Genomic DNA, 21230 nt, shown 5'->3' with positions numbered 1-21230 from the left:
CAGGCCGATGCTCTATTCACTGAGCCAAACCGGTTAGGGCATCCCTTTGTTTTTTAGTAATATATTTTTAGCTGGGTACATGGCCTTCTGCTAAAGATTGTGTTTCTAAACCTTCTTTGCATGCAGGTACGGCCGGTGACATGTTCTGGCCAATGAAAGGAGTAGAACTGTTACACGAAAACTTTCTCCCAAGGCAGAGGCATGCTCTCCCTTTCCCATGTCCACCTGCCCCTCCAACTGGACTGTGGACACAGGAAATGTGCTGGTGAGTTATCGGACCATGAAGATGAGGGCAATATCCCTGAAGGTGGCACACCAACAAGATAGCCAACACGGGTTACGGGTGACTGAGTCTACCGGTGGGATGTACGAGGGAACTTTTGGGTGACATAAATGTTCGAAAACTGGATGACAATAGCACAACTCTATAATTATCATTCCTGAATTTCAACTGGGCTCATGGGTACCCATCTAAAGATGATCTTTCCCAGCCTTCCCTATAGCTTGATGAGGCCATATGATTAAGCAAAAGTAATGTATGCCATTTTGTACTAGTGCTCTTAAAAAGAGTGGGTTTTGTCCCCCCTTCCTTTCTCCTGCTGGCAGTGATTTGGCAAGAGCTCTAACAACTCCTTGGACCCATACATCAAAGCCACTGTGAGGATAGCAGAGCTGTCCTGCTAGCCTTGCACTCTTAACTCTGAACTCTGTGTGAGAAAAACACTGAGTTTTAAGATAATACAATTACATTACAGAAAATGAAGGCTAGAGTTCACCACTCAACATTTGTCAGCTGTAAAGTATCTCAGGCAGCAGCTATCTTTATGAACTGTTTGCAGACCAGCAAAAAGAATGTTCTTATATAATTACAGAAAAATTTATGCAACAACTTCTGTTAGTTTTCAATATTTAAGTTCTGTTGTAGACAAATATACTGGGGAAATCTATCATGGACATTGAAGTGCATGTATTGAAAATTTGTTTAAGGAATGTTATTGAAGGCTTGTAACTTTTAGGTATCAAGATTTATTTTCTGAAACAATGAACTGGCAGGCTTCTTTTTCATTTTATACAACCACTGATATTAAAATAGTTCTAAGTTTAAAATCTGTCCTTTTTCTTTTTCTTATATTACTCCAATTACAATTTAAGATAGGTAAATCATGCAAAAACTTTTTGTGAGCAGTTCATTCATATAAAGAAGCTAGGTATTTACTTACCTGTCACCTGACTTAAAATAGAACTGTGGCAGATAATCAACCAGGAGAGAGCTGAAAGTCAGAAGGCAGGGCACTTTTCTCCACATTGAGGTTACAGGGTTAAGCCTTATAAAATTTCATAAAATAAGAGTTTGGTAAACATATCTCCCTTATCAGGAAGATCTTATCTCAGAAAGAAGGTATGCTGTTCTTCAGGAAAGACAAGAGAAACTGCCTGTCCTAAATATCAGTCCACAGGACTGACCTTTCTATCTCTAGAAACGCAAGGTTTAGGGCTGCTACCTACCATGGTAACGGTGAGCGTACAAGTCAAATCTTCTGGGGGAACTATCAAACCCTTATAGTTACATGGTTTTATCACATGGCTTTTGCAAATCAGCATGTACAGAGTGGACTCTGAATGGTACAATCTGTGTCGCATATGAGAGACATACACTTTCACACAGTGCCAGGAATAATTAAACTGAATAATTGAGCTGCTTGATGGGTATACCAGATGACAATGGAAATGATAACATTAAAGCTGATGCCATTAAAATGGCATGCATGTCAATTATTTTTACTATTTTCTAGTTAAAACCTACAGGTTATAAACATCTGGAATAAATGTCTTAATCAAAATACCAGCTTTACAGTCAGTGAAGCTGAAACAGAGAACAAGTCTGACTTGTTCTCCAATAGGTGGAATAAATTTTATTGTTAAATGAATCCTTTCCTGAAAAATCTAGAAGGAACCAGAATTCACAGCTGGTTTCAACTCATTTCATCTCATCTCTTGGATCAATAAACATTTTCCACATGATTAGACACAGCTGGCTCTATGCCAAACAGATTCAGTTTGTGCCCTATTTATCAGCGCTTTTTTATACCTTACTGTTAATTCATGAGACATTTCTAGATGTGGGTGTGTTCTTTTCTGAGAATAACAAAACTTCTTGAGATCAAAGAGCACGTATTTGGCTTTTAAAAATATCTCTTATAATAAGGCATAGTACACCTTTGCCACTTAATAAATGCACAGTCCCAGCTTATGCAAGGATGAAACAAATATGCAATCCTTTGGACATATGTTTGCTTTAGGTCCTTTTCCAGAACAATGGATGCAAGCTGCTCTGTCCATATTCTCTTGTCTGAGAGATCCCTTCTGTGAGAGAAGTTTAAGAGGCTATTGGCAGTAAAACCTACAGACCAGACCACAGTCATCTGTCTCATGTGGATGTGGAGCACAGGGATAGTATCTCATTAACACCCATCGGCCATGGACAACGCCATTGACCCATCTTGCATGTTTCTTACATAAACAATGACTTCGCAAAAGCATAAATGATTTCCCAAATCAATTTATACTTTAAGTTTTCAAAGGCAAAAAGCACATCTTATCTGTTTACTCATTTGACCTATAAAGCAAAAGCAGGGTGCCAAGGGTAGGAGCTACTGGAATAGCAACACCAGAAATATCAAGAAGAGGAAGTTTATTAACTGAGCAGGGCTTTTGGTACTACTCTGAGCTAGTCTGCACATCACAAAAGCTCCAGGAAGAAAACGGATATCTAAAATAAAACAAGTCCTAGTTCTAGGAGTAGTTTAAAAGTCACTGTCTCCAGAGTCATCTACAGCTCTATCCTATACCATCAAGGCAAGCGCAGCCTGGAAGCTGTAAGGATCTTTCACTGCTCAGCCATGTGTGTCTATGTTCAGCAGCTTAGGAGAATCATACCAGTAGCAAGGGAGCTTTGATTTTTATAACAACAAATGATGATTCGATTACATAATAGAAGTATTTGAATAGGCTAATTTCAACATCTTAAAATCTAGACAATGTCATTACCAAGCAATAATAGTATGCTCACAAAATTTACTGCCAGTCTTATAAGCACATCTCAGTTTCTATCAGCATTAGCTAAAAGTCTAAAAATATCCTTTCTATGGATCCTTTTACACAGAAAGATAGAGCTTAGCAAAAGCAACATAACTACTCAAATCACGCAAATTTGCACTCGATTCAGCTATTATATCATTCTGCTTGTATCCAACTGAACAGTTTGCACTCATTAAATAACAAAAAAGTTTGCTCTCTTAGGTATGTTATGAATATTATGGTGTTTTATGTCAAGTAAAAATATCTTTGACTCAGCAACAAAGTGGGACTCCATCAAAATTAAAAGCTTTTATTTTTCATTATCAAGAAAGTCAAGAGACAACCTACAGAATGGGAGAAAATATTTGCAAATCATATATCTGATAAGGGTTTGAAATTCAGAAAATATAAAGAACTCTTACAACTCAAGAACAAATAACCCAATTTAAAAAATGGGAAGAGGACTTGAATAGACATTTCTCCAAGGAGGACACATAAATGGTTAATAAGTACATAAGAAGATGCTCAACATCATTAGGCATTAAGGGAATGCAAATCAAAAACACAATGAGATACCACTTCACACCCATTAGGATGGCTAGAATTAAAAAATAGCAACATCATTCAACAATGGGGTAAAATATACATTAATGTTTCTTAATTTGATATGGCCCTTGAAATCCAAATTTTTCCCCAATTCAAGTAAATCTTCAGTCAACATCACAGTTCAATGACATTTCACTTCCTGCCATATCCTATCATAGAGCTTTCGAATAAGTGTGCCATATACTTGACCCAAACTGCTTAGATTTTTACTATCACAAATCTTTTATGATGACAAACTTTAAATTACTCCTTATCAGCAACACTGGTTTCACAGTTGCTTCCAAAGCTGACTCTATGATAACTCCCCCAGAAATGACAGTTATATCCAGATACCACCATTCTCAAGACTGCAGACTCTTCTCTCAACATCATTTCGGAAATCATTCTAGTCCAAAGGTCTCCCTGTGGAAAATTTTCTATCCACTTCTTTTCCACTACACCCAGTACTACATGGCTTTGTATGCTGATATTTCCAATTCATTTGCTCAGAGTTCCCTCCCCTTGCCCTACATGAACATTTTCATCTCTCATCTGCACTGTCATACATCTCAAAATCTGTCTTTGAATACTCGGAAATGAAGAACTTGTGGAAGCCCTGTGCTCACAGAAAAATGTATATTTGATAATAAAATGAATTTCTCAATATATACTCAGATTCTATTCACAATCTTAGTGTAAAGGCTCCTGCATTTCACTAGATGTACATTTCACAAATCCAGACTTTTAGAGGGACAACCCCAACTACAGAACAATGTGTAATTCTGCATCCCTGGGTGCTGAACCTCAAGTACAGGCTAATGCATTAATACTAATCCTGATCATACATGTGTGTACATGTGTGTCTGGGAATTCTGGGAAGAGTTCCCTATACTCTCCGGGAGGAAAGAATTGCCCTATGGACTCAAACAGAGAATTTAATTTAGAGAATGCATACAATGGGGGGGAGAGGGAGGATAAAACAGCTGCTGGAGTCAGAGGCTGGAACTTGGAATTTAAGTTCCAGCTTTGTCATTAAGCTCTGAAGTCTTAGTTCCCTAACTTCTCAGACCCTTCGTTCCTCATGTGCTAGACAGCCATGAACCTTCTACCTTAGGGATATTGAAAATTAAATAGGCAATATTAGTCTATCACTTTGGGACAAAGTAGGTGCTAATTAAATAAATGTTAGTTCCCTCTTCCCACTGTATCATGTGAGTTGCTTCCACCTCCCTTTCTCCCAATCTTGGAGGCAGGTTTGGGTCTTATTTATTTTTCTAGCCTTAGCACCTAGCACAGCACCTGATATAAACTAGGTGCCTGATATTTGTAAAATGGAATGGAAGTTAAGTTGAATATATATTTTATGTTTTATAAAAGTTTTGTTTACCACAAGGTCCTACTCCTTGTTTCATGGTCCTAAAATTTCTTTTATTAACTCCACTGGCGCACATGATAGAATCTGGTGACCATTCACTTAGTTCTTACACACATACCCTATATTCTATAGTGTATAAATTTTTGTGTCCTCACTAATATCTAATCATTTTGCTTGGTGGAAGCAGATCAATACTTTCAAATATTCCAACTACTCTTTCTTTTGGTGCATTCATCCAGAACCCCCCCACCCCCACCCCAGCTCTTTCTGTCCAGCTCTATGTATAATACAGTAGACTGTTTAATCAATGCATTATTTTGGTAAAGATTGCCTCAGTAATATCCCTAAGTGATACGCACTGCTTAAACATATGGAGGAATTTACTGGAGCATATACAGGTGTTCAAAGGAATTCACTAACTTTCTGGTAAGAAGTTTTAGTTGTTAGCTTTTTTTTCCCCCCAGACCCATTACCCATGGTTCTGCCTCTAGTCCAATTTCCACACAATCATCCTCCAGGAAGCTGAAGACTATTGCTAACCCTCATATTTCTCTCCCAGCAAGCACTAATTTAGTTCCCTTGAGACAGGGTTTCAGGTCAGTTTTACCAGCTAAATTCCAAGTGTTTTGTATCATGGTTCCCAGGATTATGATTTCTTCTCATTCACTTTGACATTTAAAAACCTGTCCATAATACATCTATATTTTCTTAAGGATGACAAAGTAACTTAAAGGAACATTGCATCATGAGTCATTCAAGTACTTTCTCTAAAATACTAATACTATGCTTCATGATAAAATCTGTATTCCAATCTGAAAGGAAAAAGAAAACAGAAAAGAATCAGAGCAAAACATGAAAAATGCTGTTATTTCTTTCTAGAATGCAGCTTTCAGGATTCTTCATCACATTAGAGATCTTCGATCTGAAAGGGCTATAACCCACGTCTCCCTCGGAAAATGAGAAAATTTAGAACTAGAAAGGTCAAATGAATTGCCAACTTTAAATCACTAGCCTAATGTTTTGACAGCTCCATAAAATTAATGTCCTCTCTGCTTAAAACCTTTGAAACAGCTTTCCATCACCCTTTGCATAAAGTCCAATTTTCTCAGTGCAACTATGAAGGCTCTTCAGGACCTGGCTCCTGCCATCTTCTGCAGCTAATTTCAAGCCCTTCCCTGCTCCTGCACCCTGCACTCCATGCTCCATTTATTTAACCTTTTTAAGTTCTTCTTTTGCTCACCTCTGAGACTTAACGTATACTTACTCCTCTTCCCTTTGCCCTCACTCTCTTCACCTGACTAAATCCTACCCAGCTTTCAGCTCTTCCCTGATCCCAGCTTAGATCAGTCCGCCCTATATGTTCCCATAAACCCAGGAGCCCTAATCTAGACATTAGGTCTCCCCATGTCTCTTTTCACAAAATCCATACCATTTTTCTGGTGAGTATTTGTTTAATATCGACAATGCCTGCTAGATTGTAAACCCTCTGATAGTAGGGACCATATTCACCCTTCTCTTTTCAGTGGTCTTATCGAGAACACATTACTGGGCACAAAGTGCATACTTCATAAATAATGAATTTCACAAAGGCTTAAATTAGCTAATAATTGCTAAAATATCTACTAAAAGACTGTTATCATGCGACTATTACACCAAATCCTTTGAATTTGAGCCTCATATATTACCTTAAGCCCTGTTATGTTTCATGAACACACTGTTCCAACCAGATCTTTCTGGACCCTAATTCTGTCAACCAATATGTTAGGTCCTCTATAAATTTGATAAGCATGCTACAAAAAAAAACACTGCCTTTATATACTTAAGTGTCTTTCCTTTAAGGAGCTGTCCAAGGATAACTTCTAACATAAGCCACCTCTGTATCTGTGTCTGATCTTCTAAACCTCTGCTCTCTGAACTATTAAGGCTTTTCTCCATTACACCAATAAGTACTCTTAGCTTTTCTCACAGACATACTTGAATAAATGAATTGAAAACGAGATTCTAATCAGATGGTGGCAGACCTACGTTCAAACAATAATGCTCTCGTTGGCATGTGCCTTCTCCACAGTGGGAGAAATTCAAAGCAGACAGAACTGTTTGTTTACTTAGTCACTGTAAGAATGCTTGCCACAGAACAGGCTCCCTGTCCATGTATAGGGCACAAAGGCAAATCTGAAACTTTGGAAATTTAGAGAAGCATGTATACCTTAATACCCAAATAACTGAAACAAAGTGAGTAAGAATCTGATAACAGTGCCAATCATCATTAGGACAATTGCTCTCCTTCAAGAGCCGTGGTTCAAAAATTAAGGAAATCCCAATTATAGATCACCTTCCTCAGAAACTGCCGAAGTGTAAAAAAAAGTTCAGGATTCTGATAATCAAAGGGACATATAATGAAAGGAATCCTGGCTTCGGTAACTAATGAGTAAGTACAAAGCACAAAGCTATGCATTTGAAAAAATGGTGAAGAGCACTGCCCTACAGACAGGGGGCCTGTGTTCAAATTCCGACTCTATTACTTTCCAGTAGTGTGACCTTGAGCTAGTTACTTAATCCGTGCTTCAACCTGACCATCTGTAAAATAAGCCTAAACATATGTATCTACCTCACAGAGTTGTGGGTAAATGAGTTTAAAAAAGAATAATGTGTTCAATAAATTGCATTTTTAAAATAATATATTCTTTTTAATATGTATCTATTTTAATACTATTAAGATGAAAGCCAGGTTATAACACTGTAGGATTTGTGGACCTTGCTCTTTGTGTTCCTTATTATGTCACTTCTCTTTCATCTCAATTTGTGATTTTTCATTTCCTATTCTTGCTCCAAATCTAATATGAAGTCAGTGCTGAATCAAAAAAAGGAAATTAGCCCAGCTGGCATAGCTCAGTGGTTGAGCATTGACCTATGAACCAGGAGGTCATGGTCAGGGCACATGCCCCAGTTTCAGGCTTAATCCCCAGTAGGGAGCATGCAGGAGGTAAACTGATCAATGATTCTCTCTCATCCTTGATGTTTCTATCTCTCTTTCCCTCTCCCTTCCTCTCTGAAATAAATAAAAATATTTTTTTTAAAAAGGAAATTAAATCTTTCCCTTTGTAGGGTACCAAACACACCAAAGCAAGTACATTTTGCTGTTACATGGGAAAGTTCTAAAAGCTGAAGAAGACTGATAACCTGCACAAGGAGATGGGCCACAGAGACACCTGGCCCAGGGTGGGTCAGGACTATGCCAGCAAGCTGTCATCAGTCATTATTCTGCCACAGCTGGGCGCAGGCTCCTGAGGCCAGAAGCAGGCTGAGTCCTACGGGGTTGGTCTACTAGTAGGTCACAGGTGAGTGAAATTTTTCAGCATGAATTTATGATTTTATATAATGTTCAAATATGTTCAACATACAAAAAACAACTACATAGTTAAAAACTGAGTAGGCTGAATGCCTTCATTTCATCCTGGAATCAGCACTTTTATTTTACACTAGAGGCCCGTGCACAGATTCGTGCACTGGTGGGGTCCCTCGGCCTGGCCTGTGGGGATCACTGGACCTCCATGCCATCGCAGCCCAGCCTTACCCGCCAGCTCGTGGGGCTCTAGGTCACTCTCTGCATCGATCCCCCACAGCACGAAGTAGTGTGCGAAGTGGCAGGCGGCCGGGGAGGAGCCCGAGCACAGACTGGGCACAGCACCACTCCTGCTCATCATGGCCTGCTGCATCTACCACCACTGCCCAGCTCAGGGGCACAGGGGTGTGTCTGCAGGAGAGGCTCACGCCACCACAGCTGCTGCACTCGCTCTTCAGCCATGTGCCCGGAGCCTGGCGCCTGTCAGCTGAGCAGCGCTACTGCTGTGGGAGCACATTGACCACCAGGGAGCAGCTCCTGCATTGAGCATCTGCCCCCTGGTGGTCAGTGCACATCATAGCTACCGTCCGGTCATCTGGTCGCTCAGGCTTTTATATATATATAGATTGTCTTTATTTCTTTTTCCCCTTGAAGATTAAGGGAGGTGAAAAGTGTTTTATTGTGGGATACCAGTATCAATTCAAATATGTTTAGCCATTAAAATATTTTCAATACTTTACTCTCAGGTCTACAGAGAATACATATAACAATTTCTATTATTTCCAATTAACAGAAATTAATAATTTTCATTCAGTTATTCCATTTACTTATCTGAACACTTTTGGTAGAAAAGCTATCCAGTTTTGACCTGATAAGGGTTGAGAAAATCCTTGTCTCTGGCAAGTATGTAACAAATGACCTCTTCTCTCCCCTGGGGCCAGTCTCAACAACCTCTAGCACCAAACAGTGTGCTAAATTCACTTCCATCAAGGATTATAAAGAGTGCTCACTTCCTGACATAATAGATTAAAGTCCTTCTAAGGAGAAAAATGAACTTGTGAGCCCAGCCGGCTCAATCATGCCATTCTTACTTAGAAAAAAATATATTCAAATCCATTCCAGCCTCTCTTATCCTCAGTGAGAAGGCTGGTGACTGAAGAACTTTAATGTGTAACAGTCTTGAGTGCTAAGTGACACCTTGTTTTTCAAATCTTTGAAGAGTTCAAGTCGATGGCAAATTATACTACACATTTACAGATGGCATTAATACTTTAAATGGAAGATATTATTCCTGTTTCTTTAATAAAAATGAAGCTGTTCGGCCAATACCTAAGAGAGAAAGTAATTTGCATCCCTCGGGCAGGAGCAATAAAAATGATTGTTTTACATGAAAGAATAAAATTAACTTAAGTGAGACTGTTAGGTTGGAGGGCACTGCAGAGCGTTTGGCCTTCTAATCAAAGGTCATATTTTAATTAAGAGAAATTTTGCTGATTCCAGTATTTATCACATGCACGGTTTTAGCACCACCTCGAATATGCAGAATCCTAAATCATCGTAATGATTGTCACGATCTATCCACTTGGAGTATTTTAATAGATGGCTCAGTAAATGCACTTGGGACCTTCCTCTCCTCCCACTTATAATTCTTGGGGTGTAATTAAGGAGGGGAAATTACTAAGATATCTTTAATGCACTTGTGAGATGGTAGGATACATGCATTCAAACAGGGCATTAGTGATTTGGAGATATTTTTCAAACCCTATACCCGAAGAACAGCCTGCAAAGGATCTGCCACAAACTGTTAAAAACACACCTATAAATGAGCTGGCTATTCCTAACATTAGGACTGTTCCCAGGAGGACTTCTGAGTAGGGACAGTGGAGCACAGCTCTCTGAAACTTAGCATCCTTAAGACATCTGTATGGCTGCTAGTTGTGGGGATACTGACTAGAGCCGTACCTGGCAGTGAAACATCACACAGAGCATCTGAAAGGTTTGTAATAAAGTCTTCAACAAAAATAAAAAGTGAAATGATTCTTTATGTCTTGAGACACCCATATGTTCAAGAAAAGGCCTTCATTGTATATCCCTACATTAACAATTATGCTGTATGCTGTGACTTATGCAGGAATATGTACTAGTTTCTCTTTTCTTTTTTCCTGGATGAAAGCATAAGAATCCCTTAACAAGGAGTTTATTCCATCTTTGTAAACCACTTCTTATTAGCTAAACTAATACACCTTAACAAGGAGTTTATTCCATCTTTGTAAACCACTTATTACCTAAACTAATACGTATTATTTATTGTTTTACGGATAACAGGAGTTATTTGGATAGAATCTGAGTGGTAAAATTATGAGCAATTTCTGTGTTTTAGTTTTTATTTACATGTATTTTCCAAATTTTCCATCATCATTATTTGTCATTAATGAGAAAAACACCCTTTAAGTTACAAGATCTTTAGGAAATAGACCCATTTGGCCAGTTTCACTTTAAGTAAATAGATAGACACAGCTATTTCTTCTGTAATATGTATTCATCAACTTTATTACATCATTTCCCTACTCAACCCTTCATCTATAGAATTAAAAGCATCAGTTCCTTCGTATTACATACCAAACCTTCCATGACCCAACCTCTCCTCTCACCAGCTGCTGGTATATTTCCTCCCACATTCTTGCCAGGCAGACCTGCTACCTCTCTCACCCCTGTGTCCCTGAAAGTGCTATTCTTTTGATCTGGAACTTTCCCTCCACCTGACCACCTGAAAATTTCCCTTCTTTTCTTCTTTCCCATGAGAATTCTACTCAACTCTTCCACCTTTGAATGGGCACAGACATACACTGCTGGTGGGTAAAATAATGCATCCTTTAAGTTGGCTCTACCTATCAAAATCACACATGCACATCCCCTTCAATCCAGCAATTCCACTCTGAGGAAATTAACCTACAGGTACACTCACACGCATTTCTGAAATGATGAGGTGCACAAGATTTGCAGCAGCAAAATATTGGGAAGAACCCTACATACCCATATATTGGGAATTAGCTAAACACATTATAGAAGTCCATAGAGAAATACTATGCAGCTGTCAAATGAATAAGGAAGCTTTGATGCACTGACACAGAAAATCTCCAACACATATTGTCAAGTGAGAAAAGCAAAGAGCAGAACATGAATGGAACACTATTTTTGAGGGGATAGCATTTTATATTTGCTGAAACTTTGAAACCCTGTGAATATACTACTTACTCAAAGGGTAAAACTGTAAAAGTTTAAAAATCAAAATGCTAAAACAAAGTGTTCACATCTCTATGAAAATATCTTCATTTCCCACACTCCCCTCCTTCATTCCTTTATTCGTTCATTAGAATGAATGGTGAAAATGGGTGAAGGGGGTCAACAGGTACAAATTTGCAGTTATAAATAAGTCCAGGGGGTGAAATGTACAGCACGGTGACTAGAGTTAATAATACTCTTTATAAGTTTATTAATTTATTGCCCCTCTTAAGGTAACTGAACTTGGAAAGCATTATGTATGTCAGAATTCCTAATCAAAGAAAAAGCGTTAGGAGCCCTATAATAAAGTTGATAATAAATATGCATTTATGTTTTAAGTTAAAATAAGTGTTTAAGTTAGTTAGTATGTAGTATTTTTTATGCTTCATGTCCTGAACCAGCAGAGAGGCATTAAAATAATCAGAGCTAGTGTTATTTTTGTTGTGAATCCTGTTTATAAGCCAACTTGTAATCCTAGTATTGAGTCCGAATGCTACAATTTGATTTCATATTGAGCTTGAGCACTGTGGTGAGTTTTTAATGTACTACTACTGCCTTCTTTGGAAACCTAATCATTTGAAATTTCTGTTAACCAAGCCTAAAATCTGATTCATTAGATTTTTAAAATACAAGGACATCATGTAAGGAATAAAATCTAAATGCCTTCTGCTGACTTACAGAGCCCTCCATCACAGTCAGCGGCTAACTTCTCCAGCCTCATGTCTTACCACTGTTGGCACCTGACTCCTGGTGTTCCAACCACACTGTTCTGTTAAATATCAAGCTCGTAACCACTCTGGGGCCTTTCTCTCAGAGGTTTCCTCTGCCTGAGCTATTCTTTTTCTTGATTTTCTCTTGGATATCATTCAGATCTTAAATGACACCAGTGAGGTCCTCACTGACTATCCAACATAGAGCCTTCAATTAATCACTTTTGATGACATCAGTCCATTTTAAGTCTCTGCATAATACCGAGCACTAGTAGATAAGTGATATCATTAGAATATTTGTATCTTACCTCTCCTCTAAATAGTATAAGATTCAGAATTAATATGTCTTTCTTGTCCACACCTGGATTCCCAGGGCCAAAATGATACCATAGCACCCAGAGGCAGAGTATTTTTGATTGATTATTAAATTGAATACGAACATGGGCATAAAATAAAACAAAACAAAAACTAGAATAAGATTTTTTCAACCATGGCGAACAAGCTATGATTTTATGAAGCAGAAAAATAAAAATTTAATGTATTATATGTTTCATGTCAACTGTTCCTATAAAATCTTTCATAAAACAGATATTTTGAATTAATTTACAAATCAATCTCACCACCAGCATCAATTATAGAAACATTATTTTTCAATATCTGAAACAGGATTAAACGTAAAAAAGTTCTAATTATTGTCATAGAAGCTAGTTTAATGATTTCATATTTATTAGCAAAACAACCTACATAATTTCTGAATAGTGAATTACTTATAAAGTCTTACTCAAAGTTAACCTTTTATTTTAAGATTTTTTAAAGGAAGAATCAGTGTGGAATAATATCAACAAATATACATGTGCCTCTTACTATGTGCTAGGTAGTCTTAAGTGCTTTATATGTATTAACTAGAGGCCCAGTGCACGAAATTCGTGCACTCAGGGGAGGGTCTCTCAGCCCAGCCTGTGCCCTATAGTAGTCCAGGGGCCCTCGGGGGATGTCCAACTGACAGCCAGCAGCCAGACATCCTTAGCACTGCAACGGAGGCAGGAGAGACTCCCACTACTGCTGCTGCACTTTGCCAGCCATAAGCCTGGCTTCTGGCGGAGCAATGCTCCCCGTGGGAGTGCACTGACCACCAGCGGCAGCTCCAGCATTGAGCATCTGCTCCCTGGTGGTCAGTGAGCATCATAGCGACCAGTCATTCCACCGTTTGGTCGATTTGCATATTAGACTTTTATTATATAGGATGATTAAGTCTCACAATCCTATAAGGTGCATCTATCTAACATAATTCCAATTTTACAGACGAGAGAAATGAAGCTTAGAAAGTCAGTGAGCTAGAGCTAGAGGATGGCAAGGTGGGATTTGACCCAGTCTGGCTTCAGAGTCTGTGCTCATCATTGCTCCACTCGACACCATGTCTCCTCACCTAACATGCACAGTCAGACTCTCTCCAAGGAATCTGAGTTGTGATTCAGAGGCAGCAAACTATCGCTCTGCAGAAGACAGAGCTGAAACTCTGAATGCTGTACGTCATCCATATTCTGCCCTGGGAATGAAGAAGCAGCGAACTCGGGGAATGGAAGATAAATAAGAGACCCAAAGTGAGAAGTTAATTAGATGGCAAGAGACCTGTTGGATGCTGGCCAGTAACAGCCAGCTCTGCTGCCTAGCTGAACTCCTGCCCTTGCGTTTAAAGGGACACACCTTCGTGTCCATATCATAAACTGTCTTTCTAGTTTAAGATAGCTCAAGATTTTAGTACTTACACAGTAAGAACCTTAACTCATATCAGAACTGATAACCTAAGTGAGGGGAGAGTTGGATCCTTGTACTAAACTGAAATTTATTAAATACTGCCAAATATGCACATGCTAAATAACAATGAGAATAAAACTGTCCAGATAACATTTTTTAAAATATGAATGAATCTTAATTGGTTTTATAATGTTTTCTTCTAATCAATATTTAAAATGTATATCCAGTGAAGAAGTAACCGTATTGATTTCACTGTTCTCATCTCTGGCACATGGAATTGCTCTGGATTTATTTTTTAATTTGACATGCTAAGTGAAATCCATGTACCAACTCAATAAGGAGGAAGAAATTTCACAACGCTCAACCCTCACCTCCCTTCCTTTACTGGCACAGTGCTGCTATTTTGGTATCTGTCAGTTACCAATGCTGTCTAGATATGTTAGTCTGGATAAACAGCTTTTGTTAAGGGACAGTGTTCTAACCACTGAACACCAAGTATCTTACAGGGACACTGAGGAAACATTTCTAGATGTGGAACATGGTAAAGCCAGAATGGGCCATCTTTTCTCCATTCCATTCTTGATATCCAACTTTCCAGTTCAAGTTGGCACAACAACAATCTTTCCAATTTTATAGGGTGGGAAGCTTACAGTAAGTTTCAACTTCTCCATCATTTTCTCCTCATGTAGATCAGCGGTTGCTTATTCCTAAGTAATACTACTGTATGTATCCACCAACAGAACCAGCATGTGTGGACTAATTTCTTAACTCACACTGCCATTGTCAAGGGCCTACATCTAGATACTTGTCAACTCTTTCCTCCTGCATTGTGGTAATGCCCTTTAAATTTTTTTCCATGGGCAATGTGGCTGCTGTCTGTCTATCACTGTCAGATTATCGCTGCAGTAATGGATACATCTACTCAGCTGATAGTTTGGCCCATATAAATCCCTCCTACTGATACATTGCCTTCCCACCACCCTCAGCCTCAACCTAAGACCCATTATACCATCTTCAGGGCAGAAGGCTTCCAGTTTCCTGTAGGACTGATATCCTGATAGTGATTGCCTAATTACAGCAATATGCCAGGGTAACCCAGCTAGTCCATGTTCTCCTTTATCCACCCCCCTCCTCTTCCATCCCTATGGTGCCTGATCTACTCAGCCCACTCCTTCCTTTAGGCCTTGCCCAAACAGTTTGAATAGCCCTTCCCTTGTCAGAAGGGGAGACAATTAGTAAACTCTTTCTCTGTGCTATTTATATGTGACTCACTGAATCCTTAGTAATCCAGCAAGTTAATTCTATGTCCCTCACTTTTCAGATGAGGAAAGTGAACTTAGAGGAATTAAGTAATTTACCAGGAAGTCGCAGATGTAAAACGTGAACTGAGGACTGTGTAACGTTAAAGCCCCCCAAATAGTAACCTCTCAGCCTTTGCACAAGCTGTTCCCCCTGCTCAGAAAGGACCTACTCCCTTCTACGGGCATCAAGCACCTGGGCAGCCTTCAGAGCCTCACTTACATGCTAAGGTTCCAGTGCAGATGCAAGAAAAAGGTCCTTGCACTTTGTGTCTGTCTGACTGTAGCAGCCAAGACTCAGTGGGGAATATAGTGAAAACAAAAACAAAACAAAAAAACAACCAAAACCTCACTTACATGCTTCTATCACCACCTTTTGAAGACTTCTCCCACAGTGTTCAATCAGCAGTAATTACTCTATACTTCATTCTATCCTGATAGCAAACATCACTCCCATAAATATTTATTTTGCTTCTCTCTCTTACTTGACAGAACATTGTAATAACCCTGAAGTGTTTGTAATATTACATATTGGCCTCTACTAATATACATGAGAAAGCAATGTTCCCTTCCTAACCACCTTAGTGATGAAAAAGTTAATTCAGAATATAAAGTAACATTTAATCTGAAATATTAGAGCTTGACCAAGTATGCTTGTTCACTGTTCTAACATTAAATCATACATTTTGAATTTAAATACATATTCAAAGTTTCCTTTGGAATGCATAATAAACGTAACGGGTATGATCTTCCTTTATTTATACTGTCAGGTATGAAAATAACTGGAAATGGTGGAGGTGATAGAGAAGAATGCTGGCCATTCCACACAGAGACAGTCAGAAGGAAAACTTCAGGGACTCTCTCCTTTAGCTATATTATTACTCCTGTGTGAGAGTTCTGGCTGCATTTAAAGGTCCTTGTGGTGCAGGGAGGATGGGGGTGGAGGAGGTGAGAATGGAGAATAGTGGTGGGGAGGGAAGGATGGGGGGAGGACACCACAATTTTGTCTCAAAATGCAAGCCAGATAATTTCAGCTAGTGAACAACCAAAGAAAAGCAATCTGTTGGATTTAAGGGGAGGCAGGAATACTGTCCAATCAGGCACCTTTCTACATGTCCTCGGAGTCATTCTGACTATACTGGATTTTCCTCTTACATACCAACTTATTCGTGCTGAAATGCTAAAGCTCTTAAGTTCTGCTAGTGGTGAGTGTAGTTTAGTTTATCTTAGTAAATACAATACTGGTCTGGGCAATTTCTCATGTTGTGTGAGTGTGCATGATCTGGAAGACGAGATAAGTTCTGCTTGGCTTCCTTATCCTTTTACTTATCTGTGACTTGTCTACAGGGACCTGCATAAAGGGAACTGTGAATTTCTTGCACTGTCATTCATTTTTAAAGAATCAATAGGATATAGCCACATTTTTTAAAAGTGTGGATCAAGATATTTCTCAAATCAATTTAGTGGCTCATAACTAGCCTTTAAACAATTAAATACAACAGAAAAGAACCTCAATACATCACATGCAGCAAGGTGTTTACCTATGCCGCCATCTTGGTCTCCTCCCCAAAATCCAGAAAGTATTATTTTTTCAAATTTTCTTTTAGTCTTGTGTGTATAATGACTTGAAATGTACTTTTTACTATGAGTCTCCATCAAAAATGTCAGAAAGCCACAGGGCTATTTAAGAACAAGAAAAGATTCAGTTTCCACACCGAAACCACTATACCTAATGGGATTTTTTACCATTTAAGGAATCAAGATATCTCACATTATGAAATAAAGTGCAAATACAGAAAGATATTTAATCCTGTACTACATAAACTTCTAAATAGCTCTAAAACTTCTTTGTGATAGTCAACCTAAACCCAGAGGATTGAATGTTAGCAAGAATGTCATTTGCTTCACAATGCAGTAATAAGTCAGAAAGAGAAGAACTTTATTTTATACTCTAGAAAATATGAATATTTATCTTTTTCATACAATTTAAAGGGTTCATCTCAAAGCAAAAAGAAATTCAACATGAAATCAAAGGCAAATGATAAATATTTTATCTTAGCATAATTTTAGTAATATCTTTCCCAATGAACCCAAACCAAGTATCACCTCCAAAAGGCCATACGCATCAACTCTTTTAAATTTCAAATCTGATTAAAAAAATTAACTGTCTTCTTAAATTCAACATCCCAACATCTAGATTATTTAAAGGTTTGGTATATAGGGGAATATTTTGTGTGCGTAACATGCCTCTGAGGCATTCCATATTAGTGGCTGAATTTCATATCAAATAAGCTCCAGGTTTAGGAGTAGGAGTAGGAGTCCCCTTTGGGGAGCTTAAGTTGATATATATATAATATTCATATCACCTACAAATGGAAGAGTGTTTCCCGGTAAACACATTAATATTAATTCATTCATTCATTTTCTCTCTCTTCCTGTCTCCTGCAGGCATGTGTGCACACACACCACACAAGGTCCTATACTTAATTCAGCACAGGATGCTCCCTGTAACTCAGTCACTTTCTAGCTCTTCAGCCTCTTCAGTCCTCTCCACTGTGTCACTTTACCTCTCCCTGTTTTCATTTCATCTCCCCTTTGGCCTGGAAAATTCCTACAAGTTTTTGAAGACTCACCTCAGACCCCATAAAAGCATCTTGACAAGACCATCAGAACAACATAAAATAGAATTCTGAATTCTTTGGATAAGTATTAATGGCGGAATATTGTGAAATCAATGGACAAAATGAAGTTTTAAAGATTATCCACAACCATGGACTCCCCTATCCTGACTTGGTATTTCTATTGTGGTTGTTGGTAACAATCTCCATATATTGCATATAATTATAAAATAGATTATGTATCTTAAATAGGAAAAGAATGCAAAGTAGCCCTAGCCGGTTTGGCTCAGTGGATAGAGCATCGGCCTGCGGACTGAAGGGTCCCAGGTTTGATTCTGGTCAAGGGCACATGCCTGGGTTGCAGGCTCAATCCCCAATGGGGGGCGTGCAGGAGGCAGCCGATCAATGATTCTCCCTCATCATTGATATTTCTATCTCTCTCTCCCCCTTCCTTCCTCTCTGGAATCAATACAAATATATTTTTAAAAAAAGAATGCAAAGTAGGCTAGATGTTTCTATACATGAACACTTTCAGAAGTATATCATGGTTTTGTATTTGTTTTGCTATTATTTTTGGCCAGCTGATTCTTTTAAACCCCATCTATAAAATACCTATGAAAGTGAAAAGTATAGAGAATCCCCATGTATTCATCTCCCAGTTTCAACAATTATCAACACAGTCACCTAGTTTTATCCACATTTTTAACATAATCATATAATTATTGCACCAAAAAAAATTTTCTTAATATCACTAAATAGCTAATTAGTAGCCAAATTTTCCCCAATTACATTATAGATGTTTATTATAGTTCAAATCAGCATCTAAACAAGGTCAGTAACTGCATCTAGTTGATATAACCCTTAAGTCTTTTAAAATCAATCTATGAGTGTCCCCTTTAATTTTTCATTGCAATTTATTGTTTGAAGAAATTGCCATATTATATGTTTAATGTTCATATGCCTTAAAATAGAAAGTCAGGATTTCAAACTAGTAAGATAACTGTTACGATATACTATACTCTTTCAGAAGAGTACTATACTCTTTCAGAAGAGTACTATTTTTGTGAAGAGAACCATTAAAAAATGAATAAGAAGTTATGACAATAGTAAAGAAAGCTTGTTTAAACGGTATGGATCACTGATATCTTAAACTCAGTAGCCATTATAAGAATGGTATCTACAGAGAAGAAACAACAAACATTTGCAAAAACTTCATTTTTCTATTCTGCCGGGACAGACACACTAATAAGACCCTTGGAGAACGGTAAAAACAACAACAGAATATTATGTCCAATCTAAGATTATACTAGACGTCATTTTCATAATAGTTCTTAGTAATACTGTAAAGATTCTGAAAGTTATTTGATTTTTAAATACTAGTTCAATTCTCAATGTCAATGTTATGGCTCATGGTAAAAATGTTCCACTTCAAAAAGTCTGAATTATTTGTGTGCAAATGAAGTTAGCTCTAATAATCGTATGCATTCATAGAAGGCAAATATATGTGGGGCAAAGTGACAGTATCAACCTCACTAAGTATAAAAGCATTAACCTAAGTTTTACTCCTCAGACACTTGAAATGTACTGTAAGGTATAACAGTGCTTAGTTACGTAAATAAATCTTTGAAAACCTGTAGCCCTTGCTGTGGCCTGTAACACAAAGCCAAGAGCAATACTTTAATTTTGATCCCCAGGAAGCTATGCCCCAATTGCTGTAGGAGTATAACTATCATATCAGAAAAGAAAAAACCGGCCCCAGAGCAGCGTGCGAGGCACCACCTACCATAGACCGGGGCTTGCTGATGGCCACCAGACTAGTGAGGAAGTCTTCATCGTGCAGCTGGCTGAAAACGTGGGCGTCATAGGCTACCATAATGGAGATTTCTTCCATCATCTTGCCAGCTGACCTTTCCAGGCAGCAGCTGCTGCTCAACTCCAGACCACGCTGTCCAAGGAAAAATCCTACCGCAGCTCAGTGCCAATGCACACACCCACCTGAGTTGCAGGGGGTGGTGTCAAAAGCCCAGAAGGAATAAAAGGGGGAAAAACAGCAGCTGCTCTCACAGGCTTGTCTAGCAATTCACCCCCAGCAGCAAACCAAGGGAGGTCTCTTATCTACGGAGGAAGTATACGCGGTAAACACCTTCTGCATTCTTGACACAGACGCAGAAAAATTCACTTTTCAGAAATCTTCTTTAAACTTCAAAAAAGAGAAATTAAGGTGTTTCCTAACTGAAAATATCCTTAAAGAAAAATTTTTTTAAATGGATTTAAAATATGTTCTTGGTAATTAGAACTTTTTAAAAGTTTATCTTCTTCGGTGTTATTTATGTCAAGATTCTTCTTCTTGGAGGAGAAGAGGATTTTCTTCCTGCTTATTTCTTCACATTTATAGAAAATAAATAGATGGTGACCTTTAGTGTTTCAGAATGTCTAGCATTCTTGGTGTAGTTAAAAATTATCTCCTTAAGTATGAAAAAAAAAAGAGATCCCTTTTCCCCTCTGAGTATTCTGTTAAAAAAAAAAAGTACCAAAACATAAAAATGAAACAGGGACCGCAATATCAATTAATAATCATACTCCCTTCTACCGCAATAACAACACAAACATTTTAAACAGAATTCTTGATTTGGAGAACTGTTTTCTGTTGTTATTCAGAAAGTAGCACAAGGGTCTCATTTCTAAACTGACTGCTTTTCTCCTACAAGAAAGAGTTCTCTTCATCTTTTATGTTTAAGCTCAGAGCTTTCTCTTAATTATCCAAATCAGCAGATAGCCAGAACTGTTGGTGCCTTCGCCACCTGAAGTGTATTTAAGTACAGTTGGCAACTGTTAATGAACCTCAATGTGCCCAGATGAAAATCCGAAAGCTGCCCATGACTATCATTACAAGGCTGCCTAAATTACCAGGAAGTATAATGTATGCTAATTCCATGGAAAAAGCATTAAGTAAATAAAGGGGGAGGACAAAGCTCCTCCAAATTTTTCCAATATTTATAATTAAGCTATTATCTTCTCTGCTGTTTACAGATTATGACACTGCAGTGCAATGAGAAACATTATTTGCTAGATTTAGAAATCAATTTGGCAATGCTTGTCTACAATCAAATACAAACACTGGTTGCAATTTTTTGTCCTAATTACTGATAGCAGTGTTATGTTGTGTAAGTTTATTTGCTTTTCAGA

At 38.2% G+C, this 21230-nt stretch overlaps 1 protein-coding gene across 5 annotated transcripts in view; it reads right to left on the bottom strand.

The window, feature by feature from the left end:
- Positions 1–21230, bottom strand: part of RABGAP1L (RAB GTPase activating protein 1-like) — a 400947-nt gene that overhangs the window by 48323 nt on the left and 331394 nt on the right. Inside the window, exon 2 of one of the 5 annotated variants that reach the window (XM_014540907.1) lies at positions 19828–20555. The exons of the other annotated variants lie outside the window; for them this stretch is intronic. Coding sequence (XP_014396393.1) covers positions 19828–19938 — 111 coding nt within the window. The 5' untranslated portion in view covers positions 19939–20555. The remainder of the gene's footprint in view (positions 1–19827; positions 20556–21230) is intronic. 5 annotated transcript variants of the gene reach the window in all.

Source organism: Myotis brandtii, unplaced genomic scaffold, assembly GCF_000412655.1.
Source record: "Myotis brandtii unplaced genomic scaffold, ASM41265v1 scaffold250, whole genome shotgun sequence".
Taxonomy (NCBI): domain Eukaryota; kingdom Metazoa; phylum Chordata; class Mammalia; order Chiroptera; family Vespertilionidae; genus Myotis; species Myotis brandtii.
This window is presented reverse-complemented; position numbering and strand designations above follow the sequence as displayed.